This window comes from Cygnus olor, chromosome 3 (assembly GCF_009769625.2).
Source record: "Cygnus olor isolate bCygOlo1 chromosome 3, bCygOlo1.pri.v2, whole genome shotgun sequence".
Lineage (NCBI taxonomy): Eukaryota > Metazoa > Chordata > Aves > Anseriformes > Anatidae > Cygnus > Cygnus olor.
This window is the reverse complement of record NC_049171.1, coordinates 44592652-44618837: the sequence shown is the minus strand read 5'-3', so window position 1 is coordinate 44618837 and position 26186 is coordinate 44592652. Positions and strand designations below refer to the sequence as shown.

General features: G+C 37.6%; 1 protein-coding gene across 2 annotated transcripts in view; it reads left to right on the top strand.

Annotated features, from left to right (window-relative positions):
• Window positions 1–26186, top strand: part of ASCC3 (activating signal cointegrator 1 complex subunit 3) — a 281426-nt gene that overhangs the window by 19791 nt on the left and 235449 nt on the right. For both annotated transcript variants that reach the window (XM_040551468.1, XM_040551467.1), the window contains exon 4: window positions 3856–4439. In XM_040551468.1, the coding sequence (XP_040407402.1) occupies window positions 3856–4439 (584 nt within the window). The remainder of the gene's footprint in view (window positions 1–3855; window positions 4440–26186) is intronic.

The following is a 26186-nucleotide window of genomic DNA, read 5'->3' as shown; positions in this document are numbered from 1 at the left end:
TTACTATATGCAAAATATTTTATTTTGGTGAATCTGAACTTCAAGTGCATTTTCCTTCAGGTGACTCATACAACTCTCCTGTAGTGGCTTTTGTTACTTAGCCAGTAAAAATGGTTAACGTGGTTTATGAGAAGCTCGCCTGAGCTGGCAATATGCACTTGTAGCCCAGAAAGCCAACTGTATCCTGGGCCACATCAAAAGCAGTATGGCCGAGAGTATGGGTGAGAGAGGTGATTCTCCCCTTCTGCTCTGCTCTTATGGGACCCCACATGGAGCACTGTGTTCAGCTCAGGGGCCCCCAGCACAAGAAGGACATGGACCTATTAAAACGAGTCTAGAGAGCCACAAGGATGATCAAGGTGCTGAAGCACCTCTCCTATGAAGAGAGGCTGAGAGATTTGGGGTTGTTCAGCCTGGAGAAGGGAGAGCTTCGGGGAGACCTTATACTGACCTTTCAGTACCTAAAGGGGGCCTACAGGAAAGCTGGGGAGGGACTCTTCATCAAAGAGTGTAGTGGTAGGACTGAGGGTAATGGTTTTAAACTGAAAGAGGGTAAATTTAGATTAGACGTTAGAAAGAAACTCTTCACTCAGAGTGTGGTGGGGCACTGGCACAGGTTGCCCAGAGAAGCTGTGGATGCCCCATCCCTGGAAGTATTCAAGTCCAGGCTGGATGGGGCTTTGGGCAATCTGGTCTGGTGGGAGGTGTCCCTGCCCATGGCTGGGGGGTTGAAACTGGGTGGTCTTTAAGATCCCTTTCAACCCAAATTGTTCTATGAATCTATGATTACATGATTAGTTTACATATTTGTCTTCAATTTAGATATTATGGTATTTTTTTTTGTAAGTAATGTAATCTACTACTCAGCGTGTGTGTTTGAGGAAATGCTGCTCATCTGGAAAATATTTCAAGATTCACATTGTATGTAAACGTGAGACTCAGGTGATGAAAACTGAGGTTTAAATAAGGATCTGGTTCAAGTACTAATCAGGCACAGCAAACTGTGTAAATCAGAGCTGCAGAGAGGTTTGGCAGAGGTTTGGTATCATTTTCCTTTAATCTGAATATTTATATCTATAACAAGCAACTTGCAATAAGGGGAGGAGATCTTCACAGTTGTTTTAAATATCCACTGGTTATAATTTAATCAAAGAGGTACTACAGTAAAATGTTGGCTAAGTTAGGGCTGACACATATAATGACCGTAAAGTTTGCAATAGAAAAGGTAAAACCTTTGCTAGTATAGCATGTAGGACAAAATGTCTGATGGTGGAAAAAAGGTTATAAGCAAAATGAGTATCTGACATTCTTAGTTGTCAGTGTTATTCATGAAAATAATTCAGCAGACTTAATGTTTTCTGTATTAATGACAGAAACGGGTATTTGCTGTATGATTTTTTTATTTCCAGCTTGATGGAAGAATATTATTTTTCTGCAAGAGCATTATTTTTTCCAAACTTTAATGGTAGGTACAGTGTGGTAGAGCAAATTTAAAGACCTTAAAAAAATAGCAGTAAGTTTTTGTGTGACGGAGTGGAAAGGACAAAACAAATGAAAACAAATGCATGATTATTTAGTTTGACCAAATTAGAAAGAAACCATCAGCTTGGATGTTTCTCAATAAAAATACGTAATGTTACGGCGACACATGCCAGAAGAACAAAATACAGTGACTGAGGCACAAACTGAACGGACAGTAATGTTCCCATCATCATCATCAGAAATGTACTATTGGAAAAGTATTGTATGCTATTTTAGCTTAATTTGAAGGAAATAAATTCTCAGCCTAGTCTACGGATACTGTAATATTGATTTACTTGATGGGGAAAACGTCAGTTACTGAAATGATGTGATTGGCAGAAAAGCAGAAAAGGAGAGAGTAGCATTCCTTGCCATCTTTGCTGGCTCATTATATTTGGAGGGGAGGAGGAATACTTTCCTGGGAGATGTTTCCACAAATAGAAGGCACTGGTAATTAAGAGTTAGCACCTAATAAACCTAAGAGAATTCTCTAGAGACTTCTCTAGAGACTTTCAGTATTAGCACTCTTTTAGTTTAATACTTTCTACTTCTGTTGCAACACTAACAACATTTTGAATAACAATATGTATTTGCACATTAGAAATACGAGTGTGGTTTGTGCAGCCAAATTTAGGTCTGTAAATTTTCAGTCTTTTTCCTTTGATTCCCATGTAGTTAATGCTGAGATGTAAGCTGAACCACGTTTTTTTCTGTTGAAATATCGTGTGTGTGTGTGTGTGTGTACTTATGTTTATGTAGCTTATCTTCCATATCTAATTATCTAGGTATATATTTATCATGTAAATGCAGCCTGAAACATCTTCCGTGAACTTCTCAGCTTTTCAAAGTTCACCACAGAGAAGTTCAAAAGAAATAGTGAATTTATATGTTAGGTTTCTAGTTACTCATCCTTGTTCCAGCTGCTTCATGCTGCATTTCTTCTTTTTTTTTTTTTTTCCCTGTTACCATGTGGGGGTAAAAAGCCATTGCTTTTGTTTAGGGTTGAGCTTAACTTACATTGAATTGAGTCATAATGTCAAAGTAGTTAATAATCTTCCAATTGAGTTCATAAGATTTACAGACAGAAAGGAGGGCCATAGCAGAGCAAATGCATAGGACCATAACAGGATCGCAGAGGTATACGGAGGCAGGCACATGACAGTTTTGAATACTGAAAAGAAAATAGCCACATTTATTGTGTCAAAAGTGCCATTTTGTGTGTTTATTTTTTTTTGTTGTTTTTTTTAATAGATAATATTTTTTCTTTTAAAATAAGTAGTTTGCTTTAATAATTCTTTTGAATTAGCCATCCTGGAGGTGTTATCGCCACTGTTACCACTTGAATCATACCATTTTCTGGTGGAGTTCTGCCAATCAATCCTGATGTAGCTGAAGAATTGAAGAGATACAGACATTCTGAATCTATCAGTTTGTAATACATTAAGCTTTTAAGATGTTTTAAAAAATCATGAAATCTTCTAAGAAATTTTATTTTTATATATATATATATATATATATATATATAATATATATGTATAAAATACCTGCCTGACTTTTTAGAACAAATTTGTAAGGTTTACTAGAAGTTGCATGTTTTTCGTGTATTGGAGTGGGGAAAGGAGAATAGAGAAGGAAAAGTATGCTGGCTGTCTTTGTTTATTTTATGCATGATGACTTTTTTCATTTTGTTTAGTAGTGACATTTTGGTTCATCATATGGTGTGTTTGCCTATGTTCTCATTAAGTACTTCTGAGAATGTGTAAGAAGTAAATTCATTTTTTTCTCTAATTGTATAGTTGTTGATTTGCACAATACGATTTTCCGTAGGTAGCCTAAAAATATAAATCCATGCATTTATTTATTATAACTTCTTTGGGCAATTTTTCTAACACCTGCATTCCTGCTTTTGGTACTAATGAATGCATTAATTCCTAGCTGAGTTCTGTATGTTTAGTCTGTTATGAATATTCAGATTAGGCAGCATATAAACACTGATATAAAGTGGAGTTTTGTTACCTTTAAAACACTCATAAATATACTGGTGTGAATTTAAGACCTCAGGCATGTTTTTCCTTTTACTTGTAAAAATAAGAAAGCATGGGTAATCCTTAATACGAATTTCTAGTGAGTAGAACGATAATGAAGACAGATGCTTTATTATTGTATACCTTTTATAATTCAGTACCTTGCAACAATTGCTACTTGTTATGGTCTTCATTTCATATCTTTGTTGATGAGACGCAGCGAGAAGTTGAATACAGTTATGTTGTAGGTAATGAAAGAGAATTAGTTTGAAGTGTATAAAGTTACATTTGTTTTTGTTTTTGTTAACAGTTGGAGCTGAAAATGGACAAGAAGCAATTGAAAGTGGAGCTGTTTTTCTCTTTAAGACATTTCACAAGAAAGAATGTGTTGGTCATGATGAGACAAAGGCTATCAAGCAGATGTTTGGGCCATTTCCATCATCATCTGCTACTGCAGCTTGTAATGCCACATGTCGGATTGCTTCTCACTTCACTGAAGAACAGCTTACAGCCCTCATACAGATGGCTGAAGAGCAAAATGGTGATAACAGAGTGCTCTTTGGTAAAAATATAGTGTTTTCATTTGACATGCATGATTTAGATCATTCTGAGGAGCTGCCTGTAAATGGTGAGGCTGATGCACAAAGAATTATAAGCTTAGATTACAATAAATTTCTGAATAACCAGCTGGATCACTTGAAGAATTACTGTGATGAGAAATCTGATCTCAAGTCTTCGGAAAAAATAGATGATTCTTTTCTATGGTCTGAAGTTGGAAAGTACCTGAATGAATCTCAGGGGGCAACCCCTGGAGGACCAACAACAGAAGATCTCTGCTGTACTTTGTATGAGATGCTTGCTTCTGCCAAAAGTGGTGATGAACTTCAAAATGAGGTACGGTGGAGTATTAACCATACTGTATGTATTTGGATGTTGCACAAAATCCAAACTATTTCATATTGGATTATGCCAACATACTTTACTGAAGTGTTATCTATGCTTTCTTTGTCTTAAGAAAAATTACACGGCAGCATCATCTCAATCCGCTGGCCAGAAGATAGATACAGCATGGATTTTATGTGAATGGTCCAATTTTTCCCCATAACAGAAAAGTTATTTTTTAGCCATTTGTTCACCTTTTCTGTACTTCCTTTTAAACAGTAGCTATTCAAAAGTGTGAGAACTTGCAAAGCCACACCAAAGGTAACTATACTGGGCAGGTTTCAGAGCCTTCCCATGGCTGGAAGGGAAGGGAAGTGGAAGGAAAGTTGGAGGACTGTGCAGGTGGTGCTACTTTAAAACTTTGTCATGTCACTAACTTTTTTATTTTTATTTTTTTAATAAGTAAACGGGGAGGGTTTATCACAAGAAGGGCAGAGAAAACTTGTGTAGATCAGAGGCTGAAGCTGGAGGATAAACATAATGGTAGAAAGGGGAAGATGATTAAAGACTAGCAAAGAGGCTTTGAAGCCATGTGCAGGAGAGATGAATGGAGGGGAATAGAGCACTGTGTTTGAATGAGGGTGGCAAAAAATGCCTGCAATTGCTCATCACTTCTGACAAATTTTCTATCTTAGTGGCTTTATGGGAGTTTGATTATGATAATATGAAAAAAATTGTGCGCTCTCTGTCAATGTACACGTATCTTTTTGAAGATTATTTAGCAGGGATTTAACTCGTTTTCTTTCTCTTTCTAGAGAGGGAAAAATAGGCTGAAATCTGTATCTTGTGTTGGATTTTTTAAGAATACTTAGTAATAAAAAGATAGGTTTTTTCCCTGTTCTGGTTATTTCTGCTCCCCCACCCACCCTATATCTCTCTGGAACCCTGAAGATATTTTTCTTTGTTGTGAGTGCAAACACTGCATGGTTAGCATGTTGCCTTTCTTTGCAACAACCTCATTAATTCATTGTTCATTGCATGATTTGGAGGTGGCGGGTGTGAGGGGACATAAGCCTAAATCGAAACATCACCTTTTGTTAAAAGCTAGCTGACATTTGTGTTGTGCTGTCTGTTAGAGCAGTCATGACTTGAAAGTTTCTTCTGGGCTTTAGATTTTGCCTTCATTTAGAGTTTTTTGTTTTGTTTTTATTATACCAATTTTGCTGGTGGCAGCATTATGAGCAGATGGTGCTCTTAAACCTGAAGATAACCCATTTCTAGAACTAGGTCATACATTTGCCATATGAGATGGTATAACAAGTATGTGTTTGTGCATACTGAAAATCTTACATTAATTGGGGTGCCGCGCACATGCTAAAGTCTCTAAGCTCTATGAAATTCTTTTCTTTATAAGCCAAGAAAAAAAAAGCTATTCATATGAAAGGCTAACTATTTGTAAATTAAAATCCAGATCTGTAAAATACACTTGCATATTTTAAAACAGTTTTGTTGTCTGTTCTTCTGTTTAGGAAGATACCACATAGCCTGCTTATCACTAAAAAAGAAAAGAATGTGCTGGTGGTGAGAATATTGGGGAGGCATAAAATCATAGAATGGCTTGGCTTGGAAGGGACCTTAAATCTGGTTCTAACCCCCTGCCATGGGCAGGGATGCCACAAGTTGACTTGAGGAGTCAATTCCTCAAAGACAATTTCATTTGATCCTTAAGCAAAGTTTATTAAGATTCCAGATCATATTAAGAGTATGAGTATTTTAAGATCATTTCAGGGGTAACATACTGTTTTTTGTAGTGTGGATAGACACACATTTATGTGTAGTTTTATATCTACTTAATGAACTCCACGAGTAGTTGGAATGATCTTCCTTCTCCAGCGGTGTGTAGCTTGTATTTAAAGTGATTGGTGAAGTAAAAGAAATACCTTGTTCTTTGTTTTTGTGTTTAAGAACATTCCACGCTTCCTTTGGGACAGTTTGTTTATCTGAAACATCACTGGTGACTATTAATTAGAGGAAAATTGATTCTTATGCTTGGAGTGATATGGAAGTTGTAACACTTTCCAAGCATTTAGGACACTTGCTTTTCATTGGGGATGCAGTCTTGTAAAACTAAATGACAGATACTGGAGTGTGCTTTTCTCCTTGTACGTCATATTCTGTTGATGAGTACGAAATGGTAATGATGCGGTAACAAGACCATTATTTAAAAATGGGAAGAAAGAGATCATGACAAACTATAGAGCTTAGCCTAATAACCATCACTTTTATTTTATTTTTTTAATTAAAAGTTAGTATTGAGTGCATTCCTCAATTGTTTTTGTCAGTTTCTACTATAGGGCACTTTCAGAATGAAGACTGGGGGCATCTGAGAGCAGCAACTTTGCTTCTGACCCCTCCAGGATAACTTGGAAGAAGTTTGAGTAGTTTGGTGCCCCTGTGGTTACGCTGTGCTTATTTTCAGAGGCTCTCTTTTTCCTGTCGACTCTTGTCATAATTTATCTACAAAATATCTCTGAATGTTATTTTGGAGATATCTGTCTCTTTTTTTTTTTTTAACTGCACAGGTGCATTATTCCTTTATGGTAAGAAAACAGGGAGAAATATTGTATGGAGATGAAATAACTAGAGAAAGAAGGCCTCAGTGGAATCAAAATAAAGATCTAGTTTATACTGCATAGAATATGAAAAATTATCCAATTTATTCATCTCAGGATAAGGAAAGAACTTTGCCCAAATCAAATTAAGGAACACTGATGTCATTCAGTGTATTAGATTACAGGGTTTTCCAGACAAAATAATGTTAAATGTACTACAAATGACTAGAAGAACACTGGGCTATGACAGGAAACAGCAGAACTATAATACACAAGAAAATTGCAAATAGTCATTTGTTTATTATGTGAATAGTACATATGTTTACTTCTCTGTATATAAGGTACATTTGTTTGCCTATAAAGTAAGACACACGAATTTTATTGCTTAGGCTTCTTTTGTCTGCTTTATTCTTGTGCCTATGCCTGGCTCTCTGCATTAAAAGGCAGCATATGCAAGTACTTCAGCTACTGTACCCAGGCCTTCCATCAGTTAAATACAATCCCGTTATATTGCAAACTCTTACAGGGGAAATAAATGTTCCTGTTCGTGTAATTTCTAAGAATAACTAATTTTTTATCATTCCTCCAGAAAGAGAGTTGGCTTCTGCCTTGTCACAAACACCTGAGAGCGTTCAGGTGGTGAAACTGCAGTAAGAGACCAAAGTGTGGTGATGGGGAGTTTGGAGGTGCTCGTGCTTTCTTTCAAGGTTCAAAAGCATTCACCTCAAAGCAAAATAGACCTGAAGTCAGGAAAGTACAGGGCATGGAATATAGATTTTATATCATCAAAAGTAGTCAAGAGTTGGACAGGACCTCTTCCTATATGGGGATGAACCTTCTCCCCATATAGAACCATCCATTAATATAGTCATCATCAGAGCCAGGAAGTTATAGCTTTATTATTAAAACCCAGTATTTTTATGCTCATTTCAGAATGGAAGTTAATAGATTATTTTGCTGTTTTATTAAATCTGGAGTGTTGTGTTTTTTTTATCTTCCAATGTAATATTTCTGCTTTTCTGAATGCTTGATGTAGCAATAGGGTTTTAGACAGCTTTCCCCATGCTCCTCTGTGCAGAGCTCTGTTGTCTCTGAGACTTTTTCCTGTAACGTTTCTTTAGCTGCCTTTGCACTAGTGGCAGTATAATGATTTTTTTTTCTTTTTCTGCTTGAGTTCCTGTGTGTTGTTTCTGTTGCACCATCCTAATCCCATCACGAGTGTCTGCCAATATGCTTTGTTGGTCTAAACTGTAAATGTTCTTGGGATCAAGAGCAAGGGGAACTTAACTAATTTGTTAATTCAACCAACTGGTAGGAAGCTCCTCTGTGTCTGCCAGCAGCCTTTCTGAAAGAGAAGCAGAGTGAAGGAAAGCAAACTTTCACAGAATCTGGAGGGGACTTTGCCTTTCAGTGATACAGTACCTTAAGTGAAGGAAGACTCTCATTAATCAAAGAATGTGGAAAACTTTGTCCCAACCTCTCCCCTCCAGACTGTTTCAGAATCTTGTTGCACAGATGTTTAAAATGAACCCTTATTATCTGCTGTCTAGCTTTATTAAAGGCTGTTTTTATGATAACATTTTCTGTGCTACAGTTGTTCTTTTTTTTAAAGAACACTTTAAAAATTACTCCCGAAAAACTCTTTTTTTTCCAGACGATGCTACTATGCCTTTTCAACGTTGCTTTTCCTTTCATTTACCCTTCAGGCAGTTCCTTGCCAACTTTTCATTTCCGTATTAGTGCTTGTCTCCATGAATTTAATAAGTCCCCATGTAGAATGTTGCAGTTCTTTAAATTAAGTCCAGATGTGACACAACTGGTATTTATTCATTTTATAAGTTAATTAGTTGTTAGACCAGCTGATGTATCTCTAGTAAGCCCATGCTACATTTAAACTGTTTTTGATATACCTGCTCTCTGATTTTTTCCATTAAACTACTTTTAACTTTTTTCCAGTCATATATATATATATTTTATTCACAGTGTTATTACACTTGTAGATGTGTGCTTCCTGACCTACAATTTGATGTGTCAGTTTTTGAAGATTTATGAAAGATTGTCTTGCACTCAGGCTGCAAGAACAGGGAACTTTTTGGTTTCTAGCTTTGATATGATCACTTTTATATCTGTATTCCTTTCTCTTCTATCCAAAATCAAATATTCTTCTATAACCAGAGATGAATTGTAATTCATTGATTTTGATTGAAATTTACGAAGTACAAGGTTGGTAATTAAGACCTGGAAGGTAATAATAAGGAGTCAAAATTTGTCTTTCAAAAGAGAAATCTGTGCTATGGTAAGGGACCCAGTTAGTGAAGTCAGCTGGTCTGTGGAGCTCAGAATGGTAAGCAGGCCCAGATACTTTTAAAGCAAAAGACGCTAAAGTTGTTCTCTGTGGCAATATGAGCCTATAAATAAAAGAAACATAGCAGGAGATGATACGGCTTTTTTTTCTTCTCTGTAATAATCTTTTAAGGTGTCTTTACAGTCTACCCAGTTAAATCTAGTATAGCATCACCACCAGAAGGAAATATCCACCATTTCCCATAAGTAGGAAATTTGTATGTAAAACTATTACTAAATGATGATTGCTGTTAAGTAAGGAAATAAAAAGGTATTCACAACTATAGGTTATAGGGTCTTTACTCGAGTTACACAAACTTGGATTTAAATGTGTTTGTCCCCTCCTGCTTTTCAAAGGCAGTGCTTAGGGAAAATCTAATTGTATTACTTCTCCAATGCTATTGTTGACACTAGGAAATAAGTTGTATTTCTAAAACTGTGTATACTTCAGCCTGCTGTGATCAGTCTTTTTAAAATTTCTTCACGTCTAAATGAAAATACGATAGACAGATTTGGCAAAAGAAGCAGTAACCTTGCACTTTGCAGCTTGCGAATCACAGGGCATGCTGTCCACGGTAAACCATGACTGGTCAGTGTAGCTAATTCTGGTCAGAGTGGAAGCTATAGAGCTCAGTAGTCAACAGATTTTTTCTCTAGGAGCCCTTTAGTTTCAGCTGTTTGTTGTTTTTTGGCCCCCTCCTGAGCACCTCAAACTATGAAAAGATGCATTTATTTATTTTTTAAGCAGAGAAGGCCTGTGTTTGATTTGTTGTTTGTTTGTTTTAATATTGACTGCTAAATTAATTTCAGATATGCATATTCTATAAACTATTTGGTTGAGAAAGGAGGTGAGTCCCCTTAAAGTTGCCTGGATAATCGTCATTACTGTGTTTACTGGAAAAACTGCCTCGCAGTGCAGCAAGTAAGGAACATTTTGTGAGGCTGGCTAAATTTCACCTTCAGCTATCATGATGAACTTTCAGAAAGCCCCACGGTTCTTGGGTTACTATCACTTCCTTTACCTGATGCTGCCCCCTCGTATTTGAACAAAGCTTCCTTCCTTCCCCCTCCCAAGTTGGGAGGCTTTTTTTCCTGATGGATTTATTGCATTAAAGTCATAGAAATTAAGTGCAAATTCTTTCTTATGCCAGTATGTTCTTTTTTAAGTTTAGATACTTCTTGTTTTGTAGCAGGTTCGTTCGTAGTAGAATCTCGTAAAAATAAGTGGAATGAGCCATTGAAGTACTTAAATTTTACCCTTATGAGCAATTTAATGAATTATTGTGTGTAGGAAATAAATAGTCCTTGTGTTTCAAGTATTCTCCATTATGCTGTAAAGTGACCTTGATTTCAGATGTGTTAAACTGGTCTCCTAAAATTAAGTATCTATAAATTATGGATGTTTGTTATTCAGGGAAATCATTCATTTCATTTCCTTCAATAAGCAGGAATCTGTAATGGTCATTTTTCTCTTAAGAGAAAATGAATACAGTCTTAATTTATATGACCAAATTTCTAATATCCTTTAAAAGCCTAACATTATTTATATGAACATGTCAATTTTTTTCAATGTGCAAGCTAAGACAAATGTAACAATTTGAAAGTACATTGAAATACAGTTCAACAAGAGTGTATTTAAGAGTTTATAATGCAAGCTAGTTACAAAAGGAATTTTGAATTCCTGCAGACTACAGACACTTATTCTCTCCTTTGCTTAAGTGAGTGGAAGTGCACGTACAGCTTTGCACATGATCGCGTTACTTCAGAATAAGACTAAGCCGATGTATAGATTTTTATTTCCTACCAGTGATTTAGTGTGCTTTTTGTCAGTAGCACACGCTGCAGATACTGTTCTCTGTATTTGCTGATTTCTTGCTCATTCTGAAACACTTGCTTTCAAGGATAGTCAGAATTTTAGTGTTAAATTTTATATATGAAAACCATATGTTCTGGCTGTTAGTATCGGGGGGAAAAAAAAGTGACCTGAGAAAGACTCAACTCTTATTTCTAAACCTGAATTCAGATTAATAATTCTCAGGTCTGTACTGCGAGTGCTCCCTGAGCAGTATGAATATGTAATTCACGTTAAGAGCTCTGAACTCTTCACAGCTCGTGGTATAATACTGACTGTGAAAAATGCCTTGGCATTTCATTTGTTGCAGACTGGTGTGACACTTAGGTGCTGGCTCTGAGATCCCACTTCTGACATACCGTGCAGGCTCCAAGAGAGATGCTTTAGAGAAAAAGGCTGCGTTAGCCACATGCAGCACAGTCTGCTCACACTCAGTCCTTGGTTGATGCTTTTGGTTGGCTTGAGGCACAAGTGGAGCTGGTTTGCACGTGCTCCCTTGGTTACAAACTGATATCGGTGCAGTCGTGAGTGCTTCATTGCTCCCAGAAGCTTCTCCATTCCCTGTCAAAGCCACAGCTTGGCTTTTCTGTGTAAGCTGCCTCTCTTCTCTTCTGGCTTAGGACTCTCCCCCGTCAGCTCTCCTCACTTGTCCCAGGCAGAGCCGAAGGTGCTCCTAGAGTTCAGCTCGTGGCTGCTGTTCTCCCAGGTACGCTCTGTGTCAAAAGGAGGCTGGGCAGAACTTGGGGCTGGTGAAAATAGTTTTAGTAAGCAGCCTGTAGAAAATGTAGTGGAAAACACTTTTTGAAACAAAATGCATAGCATAATGCACTAAGGTGTAAGTAAGCAGCACAGCTTGTTAGTGGATGGTGATGTTACACGAACTAGGAGCTGTAGTCAGTGGTGAGGTGGCTGACTTGGCTGCCCAAAGTGGAGGAAACAGGAGAGGTGAATGTGTTTTGAAAACTGATTTAGGCTTTAAAGTGATGAACGCTAATCATTCAAGATGTGTAATTGCAAAGACAAAACCTCTAGAATAAAATCCTAGCATCATTAAAATAAGTTGGACATTTGTCCTCCGTTTTGAAACAGTTTTGATTTTACTACTTGTGTTAGTCTGTACCTATGATTTTAACTTAATCTACAGAGTAGATTTCTGAACTGTGTATATAGCTGATATTTTACATGCACAGCCAGCAAAGTAACACCAGTAGAAAATTAGGATTGCATTTGTGTTTGCCTTTGCATTTTTATGAGACTTTCCCACAGAGGAATTGGATATCTGGGTGTAGACTCACTGGTTCAGTCTGTACTGATTTTAACCATTAACACTATAAAACTCACTGGATCAAACTAAAGTAGTCTTGTGCAACTGATGCAGCAGGTGTAACAATAAATATATAAAACATTTAACAAAAATGAAGAGGGTAGTGCTACTACATCACTTTTGTCCAAGATGGAAAGGAGATTACATTATGATTTCTTTGTTGTAAAAGCTTGGAATAAACAGCTTGTTCTAGATGGAGCAGTTGTATACATAATTTTTATAAGCTATCGTATTTATTACTTTAGTTACTTATCATAGGAGACAAAAGATGTTGTGAAACAGCTTTCAGGAGTGTGTGTGTGTGTATATAAACACACATATATAGTGTGTATATTTATAAACACACCTTTAGTACTATGTTGTGTTACTCCTCAAAGTTTATTGAAATCCTGAGCTTATGGAGATTAGGTTTGTGGAGACTACCTGTAGAAATGGCAAATAAAAATCATGGTACATTATTTTGTTATGTAGAAGTCATTATTAACTTTTGTTATTAATGTTAATTTTAAGTTCATTTAAGAACAAAACTGTGGCAGTTAGCTGCTTGACGGGATTTGCAGGAGGAGTTTTTGGAATAAGGAGTCTCCTGACTCTTCTCATTTGAAGTACCTGAAATAAACATTTAAATATCCTGCCCCTATTGGAAAATGTTTTATTGGCTGACCAGATTTAAAAGACGTCAACACCTGTATGTTTATACCCCATTGTAAGGACATTCATTGTAAGCACTGCCAGATATTTTCAGTGATACAACTACATTTCATTTTTGATCTTAGGTGGAGAATGTGTTAATATAGAGTGCCTGTTGGTAGGGAAAGCGGTTTGAGCAGATGACTTCAACATTGCTATGTATGGAAGGTGCTAAAAAATAATTGGAAAAGGGTTCACAGGAGGTGAATCACATAGAAGGTAGCATGTGAAATAAAGTATGAAAAACTGAGGAAACGAAATATGAAAAAATAATTGTCAGGCTGACTTGATGCAAAGTACCAATAGTACAAACATATTTAGTGTGGGAGTAACGCATCAACGGACTGTGGCTTGCAGGAAAAGGCACTCAGAGGGAGGGGACAGCAAAAGACTGGCAGCATAATGCAAATGTTTTGTAAATACTGGTTGTTCTTATTAGTGAGGAAATAACTCACCAAGAGTTTTGGTTAGCTTTGAGATTCTAACAATTTTTCCATCACTATCACAGCTTTTGCAATATCTCAGTAATTTTCTTTATTAACAAGTGAGCATCAGCTCTCAGAACTATTGCACAGAGCAATTGTATACGCCTTGTGAGGCACTCTTCAAATCCCAACCTGTAAGGTTTGATTATATTCTCAGTTAGTATTATGACCTGTTTGGTGTTTAAAAATCGTTGTGTTAATGCACTGGCTTTTTAAATACTGCACAGTTTCCAGATGCTGTAAATTTTCTGCTCAGTTTGGACATGGGAATTCAGTTACCTATGAGGACTTCAAGCAAAGACTGAGAATCAGGAATAGATTATTATTTCAATAAATATTCAATACTAATTTTTATGGAGGGGCATAACTCGACTCCCAGTACTGTTTATTAATGAAAATTGACTGGTTACATATTGGTACTAGTTTTTCATTGTTATTGAATCATTCACCTCTTAATTTAGTAGTGGTTGTTTTGTTTTTGTTTTTTCCCCAATATCGAGCAAATCTAAGTGATGGTTAAAATGTTATTTAAAAGCTGCATAAGGTATTTCAGATGTTATAGATAGTTTACTTATGGTGACAGAAGGAAATGGCCGTACTTACCTGACTCCCAGAGATTCATCTTCTGCACCTGGAGACTTCGTCAACCAGCCTTAATAGTGATTTTTACTAATCTAATAGTGATCATAAAGTTAACTATTCCTTTAGGATCCTATCTAGGGTTCTTGTGTGAGTGTTTACAACTCGTTATGAATCCCAAGCTTTTGTATCACAGTTAAGAAGTTTGTTAGAAAACATTGAAGAGTAATATCTAGTAATTTTTCCTAGTCCCTTTGTATTTGGGACATTGTAAAGAACAGGAATTAATCATAGACAGAATAGTTTTTTTAACAGCTCATATTCCTACTGCTTTCGCTTATTTTATTATGTCCCCACAGAATTTACTTAGATCTCATCTCCTCCTTCATCTTTGGAGAAGGTAAAAGACTTTTGCCAGGGAACTTACTGAGGACAATCTGAATTTCTTTTGTCACTGTATTACTTTCATGTAAATGTTTAATAAAAGTTAATTTGTTAGGTTTGTTTCTTAAAAACTATCACACAAAATTTTACAATAGAAATATGTTCACATCATAGAAAATAATCAAAATTCTTGCTGTCTTTCTTAGAAATTTTCTTAGTTAAAATCAATAAACAAAAGTGGTAGTTCTGTCATGAGTCACAGAATCATACAGAATTGTAGGGGTTGGAAGGGACCTCAAGAGATCATTGGGTCCAACCCCTCTGCCAAGCAGGTTCCCTAGAGCAGGTTGCCCAGGTAGGAGTCCAGACAGGCCTTGAGTATCTCCAGAGAAGGAGACTCCACGACCTCCCTGGGCAGCCTGTTCCAGTGCTCCGTCACCCTCACTGTGAAGTTCTTTCGCATGTTGGTGCGGAACTTCCTGTGCTCCATTTTGTGGCCATTGCCCCTTGTCCTGACCCCACAGACCACTGAAAAGAGGTTGGCCAAATCCCTCTGTCTCCCAACACTTAAGGTATTTGTAAGTATTGAGAAAAGAAGACTGAGAGGGGATTTTATCAAGGCTGAACAGACCCGGGTCTCTCAGCTTTTCCTCACAGGGAAGATGCTCCAGGCCCTGTATCATCTTTGTGGCCCTCCACTGGACTCTTTCCAGGAGATCCCTGTCTTTTTTGTACTGGGGAGCCCAGAACTGGACACAGTACTCCAGGTGAGGCCTGACCAGGGCAATTTCAAGACAACAGTTGAAAATGCTGATCTTTAACATCCATTTTGACTTAACAGCTAATTTAATGTTCATTGATATTTATAAACAACACCACATGAAAACCTTGGATATGATACTATGTTGTAGTAACTTAATCTGCATTTTCCTTAATGAATCATGAAGCTATAGCATTATCTTTTAATTTTGTCTGTGCATGTACTCTTGCATCCAAGATATTTTCGAGTCAGAGCAATGTGTCTTGTAAAACATATTTGCTTTTAAGCATCAGAGTGGCTCTTCGTTTTGTTCAGTAAAAGGACATTCTAGCCCTAACAAATTAACATATCACAAAGCTTATTCCCTGTTACCTAGTTCATAGAGAGCAGTACCCATTATGGGAAAGTACAGATATATATGGATCACCCCTGTGGTGTTTCATCTTTATCTTACCGTCAAAGCTTCTAACTTGGTATGACTCTGGCTTTTCAAGCTCAAAATCTTCTCTTTGTAATTTTATTAAAATTACTAAGAATTTTGTACTCAGACAATACAAAGCTTGGGTCTCATTATTCTTGACCATAAAGCTTATCTGTGCATCTTTCAAATAGAGAAAATAATCTAGTTATTTTTGATACAGTTTTCTCCTTTTCCAGTTTTGGCCTTCTTTTTGAAATTGGAGTCTGTAGTACACAGATCCGTTGATGTCCAAGGAGCGTTGAAACACCAAGGATGATAGAAAACTTTGAATTTTTATCAAAACAGAGACATGCTGTTTTCCTTCGTAAGAAAGCAAATTGAATGGAGTTGAGTGCTGGTTTTTGAGGACAGGACTTAAGATATGATGAAAGAGCCACAGTGAGAGCCAAGAGATGCTAGGGTTCATCCTGGTGCTAAGAGCTGGTTGATCTCCTTACTGTCAGTAACTTTTCCTCTTTCCTGTCAACTCCTTTACTTCAGTTTTGTACTGAGAGAGAGCTTGTATCTTTGAGGTGGCATAAGGCTTGATCTATTCATGGTAACTTTTGAATCAGCTTAAATATATCATTAAACTTGATGAGATTTTTTTTTCTAGAACAAGACAGTCTGTGATTGATAGAGTCCCCTTCCCTTCCCGAAGTTCTTTTCAAATCCAAATGGAGACATAAGGATCCACAAGGTCTACAAGATGCAATCAGATGGCACCTGAAAGATTAAGGCTGACTAAATTAACTAAACACAAAATCACATCCTTCCGAATCATTTTAGGCTGGTGGTTGGGGGGGGGGGGGGAGACAAACCCAAACCCACAGCTGCTTAAGTCATAAAATTCACAAATCTGGGTTTCCTGTGGTTCTTGATGTTCCAGGCTTTCAATTTCCCCATGTCTACTGCAGTGGGAGTGGGGCTTTGCTGGTGGAAAGAGATGGTGCTGGTGCTTGCTGCTGGATTTACTGGGGTGTGTGGATGCCACTGTGCTCACCCTGCAGCCATTTCGGGGTCAGAGCAGAAGGTGAAAAGGGACTGATTTGGATCTATCTCCTTACCAGCCACTTAATATATCTGTCCCTTTGTCAAACTTGGAAGTTACCAGAGAGGCTCAAAATTTGTTTAGTAGTTCACTTGTGTGTAGGTGCACAGTGATTTTGTAGGACTTGTTTCCATGCAAAGCTAGGCTAAAAATTCATCTTTCCTTAGCTGAAACCTTTTTCTTCTTTCTTGCATGCACCCCCAAAAATCCAAAAGGCTATGTTTCAGGCAAAAACTTGCCTTCTTTGGCTTCGTGCCCACTTGGGTGCATAGCAAGCCCTGGTGCTGGGCAGCAGAGGCTGGGGCTAGCCAACACCAGCGGCCTTCCACAGCACTGCCCCAAGGAAACTTGCTGTGCCTGGCAAGCTTTCATGGACAATCCTAAAATGTGGACTTCGCTACCGTAATTGAGAGAGAACTAGATTTCAAGATTAGAATTGCTTGTTACTCTTCGTCATTCACCTCTGTTAAGGAACAGAGTAAGGTGCTTGGCTTTCTGGTGTTGTCTTGTACCTTGTTGCTGCACATTGGAGTAGCAGAAGTGTTGGACTGCTGACGGACAGTTCTGTGCTTGGTGAAGCTGTTCTGAAATCATAGAATATCCTGAGTTGGAAGGGACCCATAAGGATCATTGAGTCCAACTCCTGGCACCGCACAGGTCTACCCAAAAATTAAGGCCATGTGACTAAGCGCACAGTCCAAACGCTTCTTAAACTCCGACAGGCTTGGTGCCATGTCTACTTCCCTGGGGACTACTTCCCTGGGGATCCTGGAAATTGTTGGGTTTTGGAATGGTTTTCCTCTACCAATATCAGCGGGCTCTTCTTTTGTAGACAAGATTTCCATTCCAACTGTGGCCATTTTGTAAGTAACTTAAATCCCGAGCACTGGAAAAATAATTGTTTTGGATGGTTGATTCTAATACAGACGCTTCTGTTAATGCAGCTTTCTGTGAGTTAAAGTCAGGATTTCTTATTTCTTACCCAATTCAATTGTTCTCAATACAGAATGAAAAAGGCATCTGCTGTCTCCTTTTAAAGTTATGCTGTCTTTAGACATTTTTTCCTTCCTCTGGGAGAATTTGGATTTGTATTACTGCAGTAGTGATGCAGGCATCTGTGTAGTATCTTTACAAATAATCATTCAGTAATTCCAAGTGGGCCTATAGCTTTTGCAGGGATGGCACCTGCTCCCTGTGCTTAGAGAAGTGGTAAGTGAAGCAATTAGCTAATTTTAGGATTTTTTTTTTTCAAAATTCATAAACAGCTGATCCCAGAATACTTCTGAAGATAAATACTAGTTTAAGGAATCCTATAACAGTAAGTTTTTTCTACACTTAAATTAGTCTTCAGGGCTTGCTTTTTAAAAGGCATGTTAGTAGTCTGCTGTTTGTAGCTGGGTTTGACGTATTTCTAATTGTCTGAGTCTTTAGGCTAAATGAGCTGGTGGAAATACCCGTGTCGTTCCGTGTTTCAAATTTTCAAAATTAGTGCATCTGTGTAAGTTCCTAATTAGTCAATGTTAAACACCGATAGTGGTAGTAATCTCCCCACTCTATTTACTTTCGCTTAAAAATGTTACGAAAATTTGCTTAGGTGCTTTGTGGTTTTGCTTTTGTTGCTTTTGTCAAGTGTAGTCGGCAGTTTTAGACGCACAAGGAGCTGGAGAAGGCTTTCCATCAAATATGTTAGAATTATGCTGTGACAAATTATAATATTTTTTTGATGTAAGAACACTAAGGTGATATCTATAATAAAAACTATCAGGAAACTAAGTAGGTAAGAAGATTGTTTTAGGCCTATTTAGCCATATTGACATATACTATCAATCTGATAATGTGGTTTTTTATTCTTTTTTTATGATAAAAATAATTACCTTTCTTTTTTCCCTGTAACTGATCAGTTTCAGTGTTTTAGCTTTAGACTTGAGTTTGATTTAAAAGAAATCTCATACTCTTAATGCCTGGTACCTGTAGGCTGTGAAATTAATTTTCATGTTTTAATATTCATTTTGGAATTCTTCTTTCATGCATTTCTACAGGTGTATAGTTGAAGTGAAATTGCATCATGTTCTGTGGAAAAAGAAATACAGAAATAGAGAGCCAGCTTGCTGAGGAGAGGCACTACTACAAAAAATAATTGGCTCTACCTTTATTTATGCTTTGAACTTGTACTGCTGGACTAAAAATGTTTCCCATGCTCAAGACCAAATTTCCATCAGTTCTTGTTGCTCTGCAAATGTACTAACTAGAAAAGTAACTGAAGGTTAAGTGTTGTGTGAGAATTTGTTATGAAACCATTATATTTTTGCACATCTCTCACAAAGACCGTGTTACATGAAAAGCTTCCTGTCAGCTTCTTACTCAGCCTTGTTCTATCTTTTAAGTAACAAAAACTTTCACCTTTCTTTTAAGGGAATTCCTAGAATTTTGCTGCTGCTTTTTTTTTTTTGTAGTTTATAACTTTGTATTTACTTTATTTTGATTGCCCTCTGAAGGTGAAATCCAAAAATTCCAAGCTAACTCCTTTCATGGAGAGACATTTAAGACCTCTCTGATGACAAGTAGTAACTTTTTGTTCATCCTCATGAAGCTGGCACTTAATTGCTCGAGGCTGTCTGAGGACCAGGTGCTCGTTGTCCTGTGAGCATGCCTGCCCATAGGCTTGTTGTTCTGTCATACTCGATCCCAGTGATGCCTGGTATTGCAGTGTAAGAACCTTGTAGTTGAAGAAATGTGTTCTGTATGCAAGTAGTCAGTCTGTCAGCAACTCATCTTCAGAGGGCTGGAAGTGCCCATCCACAGTTCACCTTTGAGGCAGGCACAGGCAGTCTGAGCTTGCTCAGACTCTGCAAGTCTCCCAGGTAGAAAGGCTTGCTAGGACTGGAAGATAACTTCTATGTAGGTGGAATTAATGTGCTGGGCTGTGTATTCCAAAATGAACTCTTTGTTTACTTTATCCAGACAGCTTTAGCAATAGGACTATATTCCAAGAAATACGTTACGTTTTCTCTATTATTTTTGAGGTAAAGAATTTATTTCAGTTACTCAATAGCTCACTTGAGTACTACTCAACAGAAGAAACTTGAGAGCATGCTATTGAGAGGATTTTTGCAAGGCTGAAAAATGTGAAGTAAAATCATTTGGATACAAGCCACAAAGAGCAGGCATAGCAATTAGTTGCGTAGGTGGTGCTGTGTAACCTTGGCCAGCTGTTAGGCTCTAAAGGTAGGAGCAGCACTGCTTGGCCAAATTGTGTTCAGTTTCATTTAGTGCCGCAGAACCATGTAGTGTTGAGGCTCAAGGAGGGCACAAGGACCATTCCTAGTCTGTTGTTTGCATTTGAAGAACAAAATATTTTCTGAGACTTTTAGGATTTGTCCCCACTTCACAGAAGATGCAGCAATCAAGAAAATGCTCTTGTGTGGGAGATAGTTTGATGTAAGAGTAATGTTCGCAGTTCTTTACCTCATATTTAAGTTCAAGGTAAGGAGATGATTATTCTAAGGTCCCTTCTAAATTGTGCCTTGTGAAATTGCAAAGTGAATATTAACTATTGTAATATTCCAAGTAAAATCTTATTGGAGTCTTGAACTGTGAGTTCAACAGCAAGGCTGTACTTTTTATGGCTGAGCCTGACTGGAAGATATTTCCTATGCTGTGCATCTCATTGGAGTTCAGCTTCGTGCTTGTTCCGTGCTCTGGCAGATAGACTGCTGTCTGTCTGCAGGACTGCTGTCTCTGTCTCCTTGCCTTTTCCATATAACTAGCATATATTGAGTAGAAATTATTAGCATGGGGACCTTGTCTCACCATTCTAATGCAGTGTGACACATCTTGTCCTTTGGTTCCTAGATTTATTACTTATCACACTTTCTTCCAGATATTAAGGCTATGCACATAAAATGAAATTTAAAAATCATTCAGACAAATGTGAGTGACCATATATCACACTCATTTGTGTCTTTATGGTCACTGAGTAGTAGCTGAAGTCATGTGGGACCTTTGTTATTGAAGACATTCAGGGCTGTCTTTTGGGCACAATCTGTTACTGCTTCAAGGAACGTAATAGTTTGGCTGCTTTTCAAGAAACTGCCGATTGACATGCAGCCTCTCCAACTGTTGCCTGCTGTCTAGTTTATCTCATAATAACTTAATAAAAAGGTAGCTAAGAACATTCTCTAAATTCCTTTGCCTGCCCTCAGGCTCTTGGATATTGACATTTCAGGCCAGAATAATATATATAATAATGTATATAATCTGGCCTGCCAGCACCTACGCTGACAACAGAATCATACCATTTTGTGTCACTTCTGTCAGAACCATCCTAGTTTTTGCTAACAAACTTACACAGGTGTTTTACAGGTGTTTGTGTTTTTTTCTTCTATCAGGCTGAGTTACTATGGTCGGAGATGATACATACACACTTTTTGTTTTGAACTTGCACTGTTGCACGTTGTTTAATCTTTTGCCATCAGCCATGGTAAACTATTAACAGCACTCAGGTTACAGGCTTAAGTGCCAGAAACATGTGTCCGCTATTCAAAACTGCAGCATCTTTATTTCTGTTGTCCCCTTCGTGGAATGAACACTTTGGATAAGTAGTAGAAGTGAATATATTAAAGTAAGAATGATGCTAGGAAAGAGCTGGAAATGTTTCAGAGAACTTGCTTTTACTTTGGTATTTTCTCCATTAAAAGCTACCACTGTGCTGTCACCAACGTGGTCCCCAGCTTTACTGCCCTTCTAAGATTAATTGCTTCTAGTTGGCCTTTGAATGCTAGAAATTTCATCCTGTGGACTACTACAGTGGATATGACCCTGCTGACTCCTGGGTTTGATTAACTGAAAGCATTTCCTTTGGAATGAAATGTAATAATTAGCTTCTTAAGCTACATAAATTGCTAGGTATGGATCACAATTTCTCAATTTGCCTTTTATTCTCCACCCTTACTCTAGAATCAAAACATTGCGTCCAAAATTCTTTTCTCAATAGTAATCTCTCTTTAGAGGCAAGCAACAGATTTCAAGAGGCATATTCAGCTTTTTCAGTTGGTCTGTAACTTATTTTTTCCTTTCTTCAGGATAAAATTTAAGTTCAGTACTATGAATGATTTTATCAGCAAGAATAAAATAAGCCTGTTGTATGGGAGAGACTTCATGGCATTTATTTTCTGAAATATTAGAATTCACTGTAAACACTTATCTTGCTCCTGTATGCCTGAGCACGAAGATGTTCTGGGCAGAGCATAAGGAAGCAACAGTTATGTGTGAAAGAACAATGAAAGGATCCCGATTTGGTGAATTCGTGTTTCTTGGCCTTCAAAACAAGCTAATAAAAACCGTAAAAGCTTAGTCTCTGTAGTTTGTTGAGAGTATCTCCCAGCATTAAAGAGCTGGAAAGCTGGGAGGTAGCAAGCCTACTTGAGAAAGGAGGAGAGAGGAGAAAATGTCAGGGCTCAAGCACGTGTTGAGTCTCTCCTAGCTCTGCAGGCTGCAGTCAGTCGTGAAAATAATGTCTGTTTGCTGTCCTGCTCCTTGTGACAGAGCGAGTGCTTCTAGTTTCTCCTTTGTGCTACGAAAGGATTAATTTTACAACTGGAGTGGGGTAAGTGTTATTGTATCAGACAGACATCAGTTTTGGAAGAGGGAAGGGGATTAAGGAAAAACTTGTGGTTGGAATCACTTGTGTTCTTTTTCTTTCCACTAAGTTCTAGCATTTTTTTTTTAATTAAGATGTCTAGAAACCAGTGAGTTATGAAAAGTTAAGTCTAATTTGATTATTTTTAACATTTTCAGCACTTTGTCTTTTTAGACCTCTAAGTAAGTTACCTGTCTCCTGCTATCTTTGGTGGCTGATCACATAGCAGCTGGTAGTTTACAGCTGAGCAGAAAATATTCATTTTTAATTTCGGAGCACAGAATGTGATTTTTTTTGTGCTGGAGACCACAGAGGAAAAAGCAGTATTCAGCTTATATGTGGTAATGTTCATTATGTTAAAAAAAAAAAAAGTCATAAATACAAATATTGCTGCTATATTGTGTGTTGAAAGGACCATATGCTGAGAACATGGATGAGTGAACGTGGGAAGGCCGGGAGAACAAGAGTAATGATCCTTTATTTAAGTACTACAAATGGAATGAATAAGAAGTGTTTTTGCTGTAAAAATAGATTGTATCAGGAATTAAATATTACTAAGTAACATTATTGAGAAAAGATAACAGAATGCTGTGAATAAATGTGTTAATGAAATGCGGAAAGGAGAATGTGTTAGTAGCAATGCTTTTCTTGGAAATTATATAGGTTTTATGGTTTAAAAGAAACTGTGGGGAAGTTTTTATTTTCTATAGTGAATATTAGGAATTTCTGTGCAGCTTACGCTAGATATTTGTCCAGAGGATCAATGCAGTTGGTCAGGGGTAGGTGCTTTATCACTTTGAGAGGCTTAGCAGTAGATAGGATTCACAGCTTTCTTAAGCTTTCCATTTTACAGAAATTGTTGCTTTATTTTTCTTTGGCTGCTATTTGTGGTGGTTGATTCTTTATGGACTTATTCAGCGCGGTTGCAGGGCAGTCACCCTGAATAGCATCATGAGGAAGGCCGACCTGTGTGTTAGAAAGTGCTGCAGCCTCCTGTGAAAAGTACTACGCTTGTATTTTGTAAATCAAGATTGCAAAGCAACTATTGTAAGTGCTCACTTCAGCACTATGCCCCCAGCTGAACGGCCAGACTTAAGACTGAACTGCAGTGCTTGGGACTGTGTTAGCATTCAGTAAGTACTGGAGGTGTTGTGGATCTTGTTCTTTAACAGCCTCTTCAGCCATTCCAATCTATGTCAATAATTTCAATTTATACCGTCAAAAGATAAAATTACTGTCAAAAACAAGTGTTCTGGCAGAAGAAGGCCACTTTGTTTCTTGATCAGTTGCTTTCTGTGCTGTGGGACTTCTTTACTCCTACAAGATAGAAGCCAGTTTTCAATCAACACAATCCTAATTTTCTCTTTCCTGCTCTCTGATTTATATAGTCAACCTGTTGCTGTGAAGTGTAAGTGCTTTCCAGTGTAAGATTGATAGCAGCAGTGAGGTGGTTACTTTGTACAAACTTTGACAACTCTTTCTCTTTTGAATAAGATAAACTGTATGTTTTTTTAAAGCTCATATTTACTCTTTAGACTTCGATCAGAGTTATCTGAGTAGTGTGACTATTAAGAAGGAAGGCAAATTTTGTGCTTTGTCTGAAGGTGCCAGACTGCGTTCTCTTGATTGAAGTTGGATCCCAAGAAGGAGTGGTGTTTTCTCTCCAGCTCGTAAATCAGTTTTCTTAAGTTACTTTAGAGTCTGTTTGCCGTTTAGATCATTAACGGTGTCTATCATCATGGAAGTTCAGGTTGTTTTTCAATTAGTGTATTGCTTTAGGAATTAGGTTTAAAGATTCCAGAAAACATCAAAAGTGTTTCTGAAATAGTAGAAAGCCTTGTGAATGGACCCTTATATGTTATATGTTCTTGAAACCTAAGCAAATGAGAAGATAGAGAACTGCACTTTGAAAAGATGGGATTCTGGATAAATATGTTGATGAATAAAATATAGGTCTTACAGAGAAGTCTTCAAGGTGTTTTTTTCTGCACTTTGCCATCTTTTTCTGCCGATGTCACCATTTCTGCCATCAGTGGTAGATGGCGACTGGTCTTGCAGTTTAACTTATTCTCAATTTCCTGGCACTTACGTTTATGTCTTGGTTTGGCGCTCAGTGGTTGTTTTCCACCCGTAATCTCTGGCAGCCTTCCAGTGGGTTTGGGAGACAACTTGTCGGTGAGAACAGGTCATTGTTGCTGGTCTTCTGTACTGTTTCACTTCTCTGTCTTGAACAATGAGCTCACTCTGTGTTAGCTGTTTAAAATGTTCTCATAGCCTCCTTTTTCAGACAGCAGCATGTTTACTTGGATTCTGCACACAGTTCTCAAACTGCTAGTAGCAAATTAATACTACGCTCTGTCCATGAATCAAGAAGGCAAAATGGAGTGACTCACACTGCATGAGCCTGTCGTGTGTAATACCATACATTTGGTTCTCTTTGACTGGCAGGCTGTCTGGAGACTAGGATGTTATCTTTTCACCTTGGTGCTCCTCCCTCAAGCTCCTAGCCGACTAGGGATTAAGTGAGAGATGCTGTCTTATGGTAGTATCTGCCTCTGGCACAGACATAGAATGTCATGTAACTTTACTGCTTTTTTTTGTACAAGTCTGCTGTTCTGATCAGTTGAAATAGATTCGATATGGTTGTTTTTTGATTGAGAGTACACTGGGAAAACAGGAATGGAAAGATATTTTCCTGTTCTAAAACTGTCATCTATACCCCAACCAAAACCCATCTTTTCTGATTGAACCTTGTCTAGCTTGCTTCTAGTAAGAGGGATGCTTTGGAGTCGTTTGCAGAGCTGAAAGTGTACAGTGGATGTTTTAGGAATAAAGTGTCAATTGCCTTTTTCCTTTTGTCTTTGTTTTGGCAACATTGTAAGTCTGAATATTTATACACTGTGTGTGCTGCCTTCAACAAAGTCATCTTATATCTTTAGATAATATTGGCTTAAAATGTGGCAGTAAAGTGACAGTGAATAGCTATGCAAAAGACAAGAATTAATGATGATTGTTAGAGAAGGCTGGGTAAAAAGAAATCCATTATAGCTTGAGATCCTTGTCAACAAAACTAATGTCTAGCCAGCAGTTTACTGTCCTGTATTTTTGCAGTTTGCTACTCTTATTTGAGTGTAGGATTTTCTGTTTGTCCACATTTATTGCATTCATTTTTTACACAGATTGCTTCTCCAATTTGCTGTCAGTTTGTCTTTAATAAAAGAAATGCAAAAGTTTATGCTTCATGGTCTTTGCAAATACTGACATCACTGAACTAATTGACACACCTTATGTTTTTCTCAGAAACCCCGGGGGTTAAGGAGTAACACTTTTTACTACTTTTGTATTTATTAAATGCAAGTTTACTTTATGAAGTACAGATTGGCCTGAAAAAAGGGATCACTATTCTGATGCCTTTCACACAGTTTGAAATTTACACAAGCAGATAGTGATAGGACAAGGAGGAACAATTTTAAACTAAAAGATTTAGATTAGATGGTAGGAGGAAGTTCTTCACTCAGAGGATGGTAAAGCACTGTCACGGGTTGCCCAGAGAAGCGGTGGGTGCCCCATCCTTCGAGGTG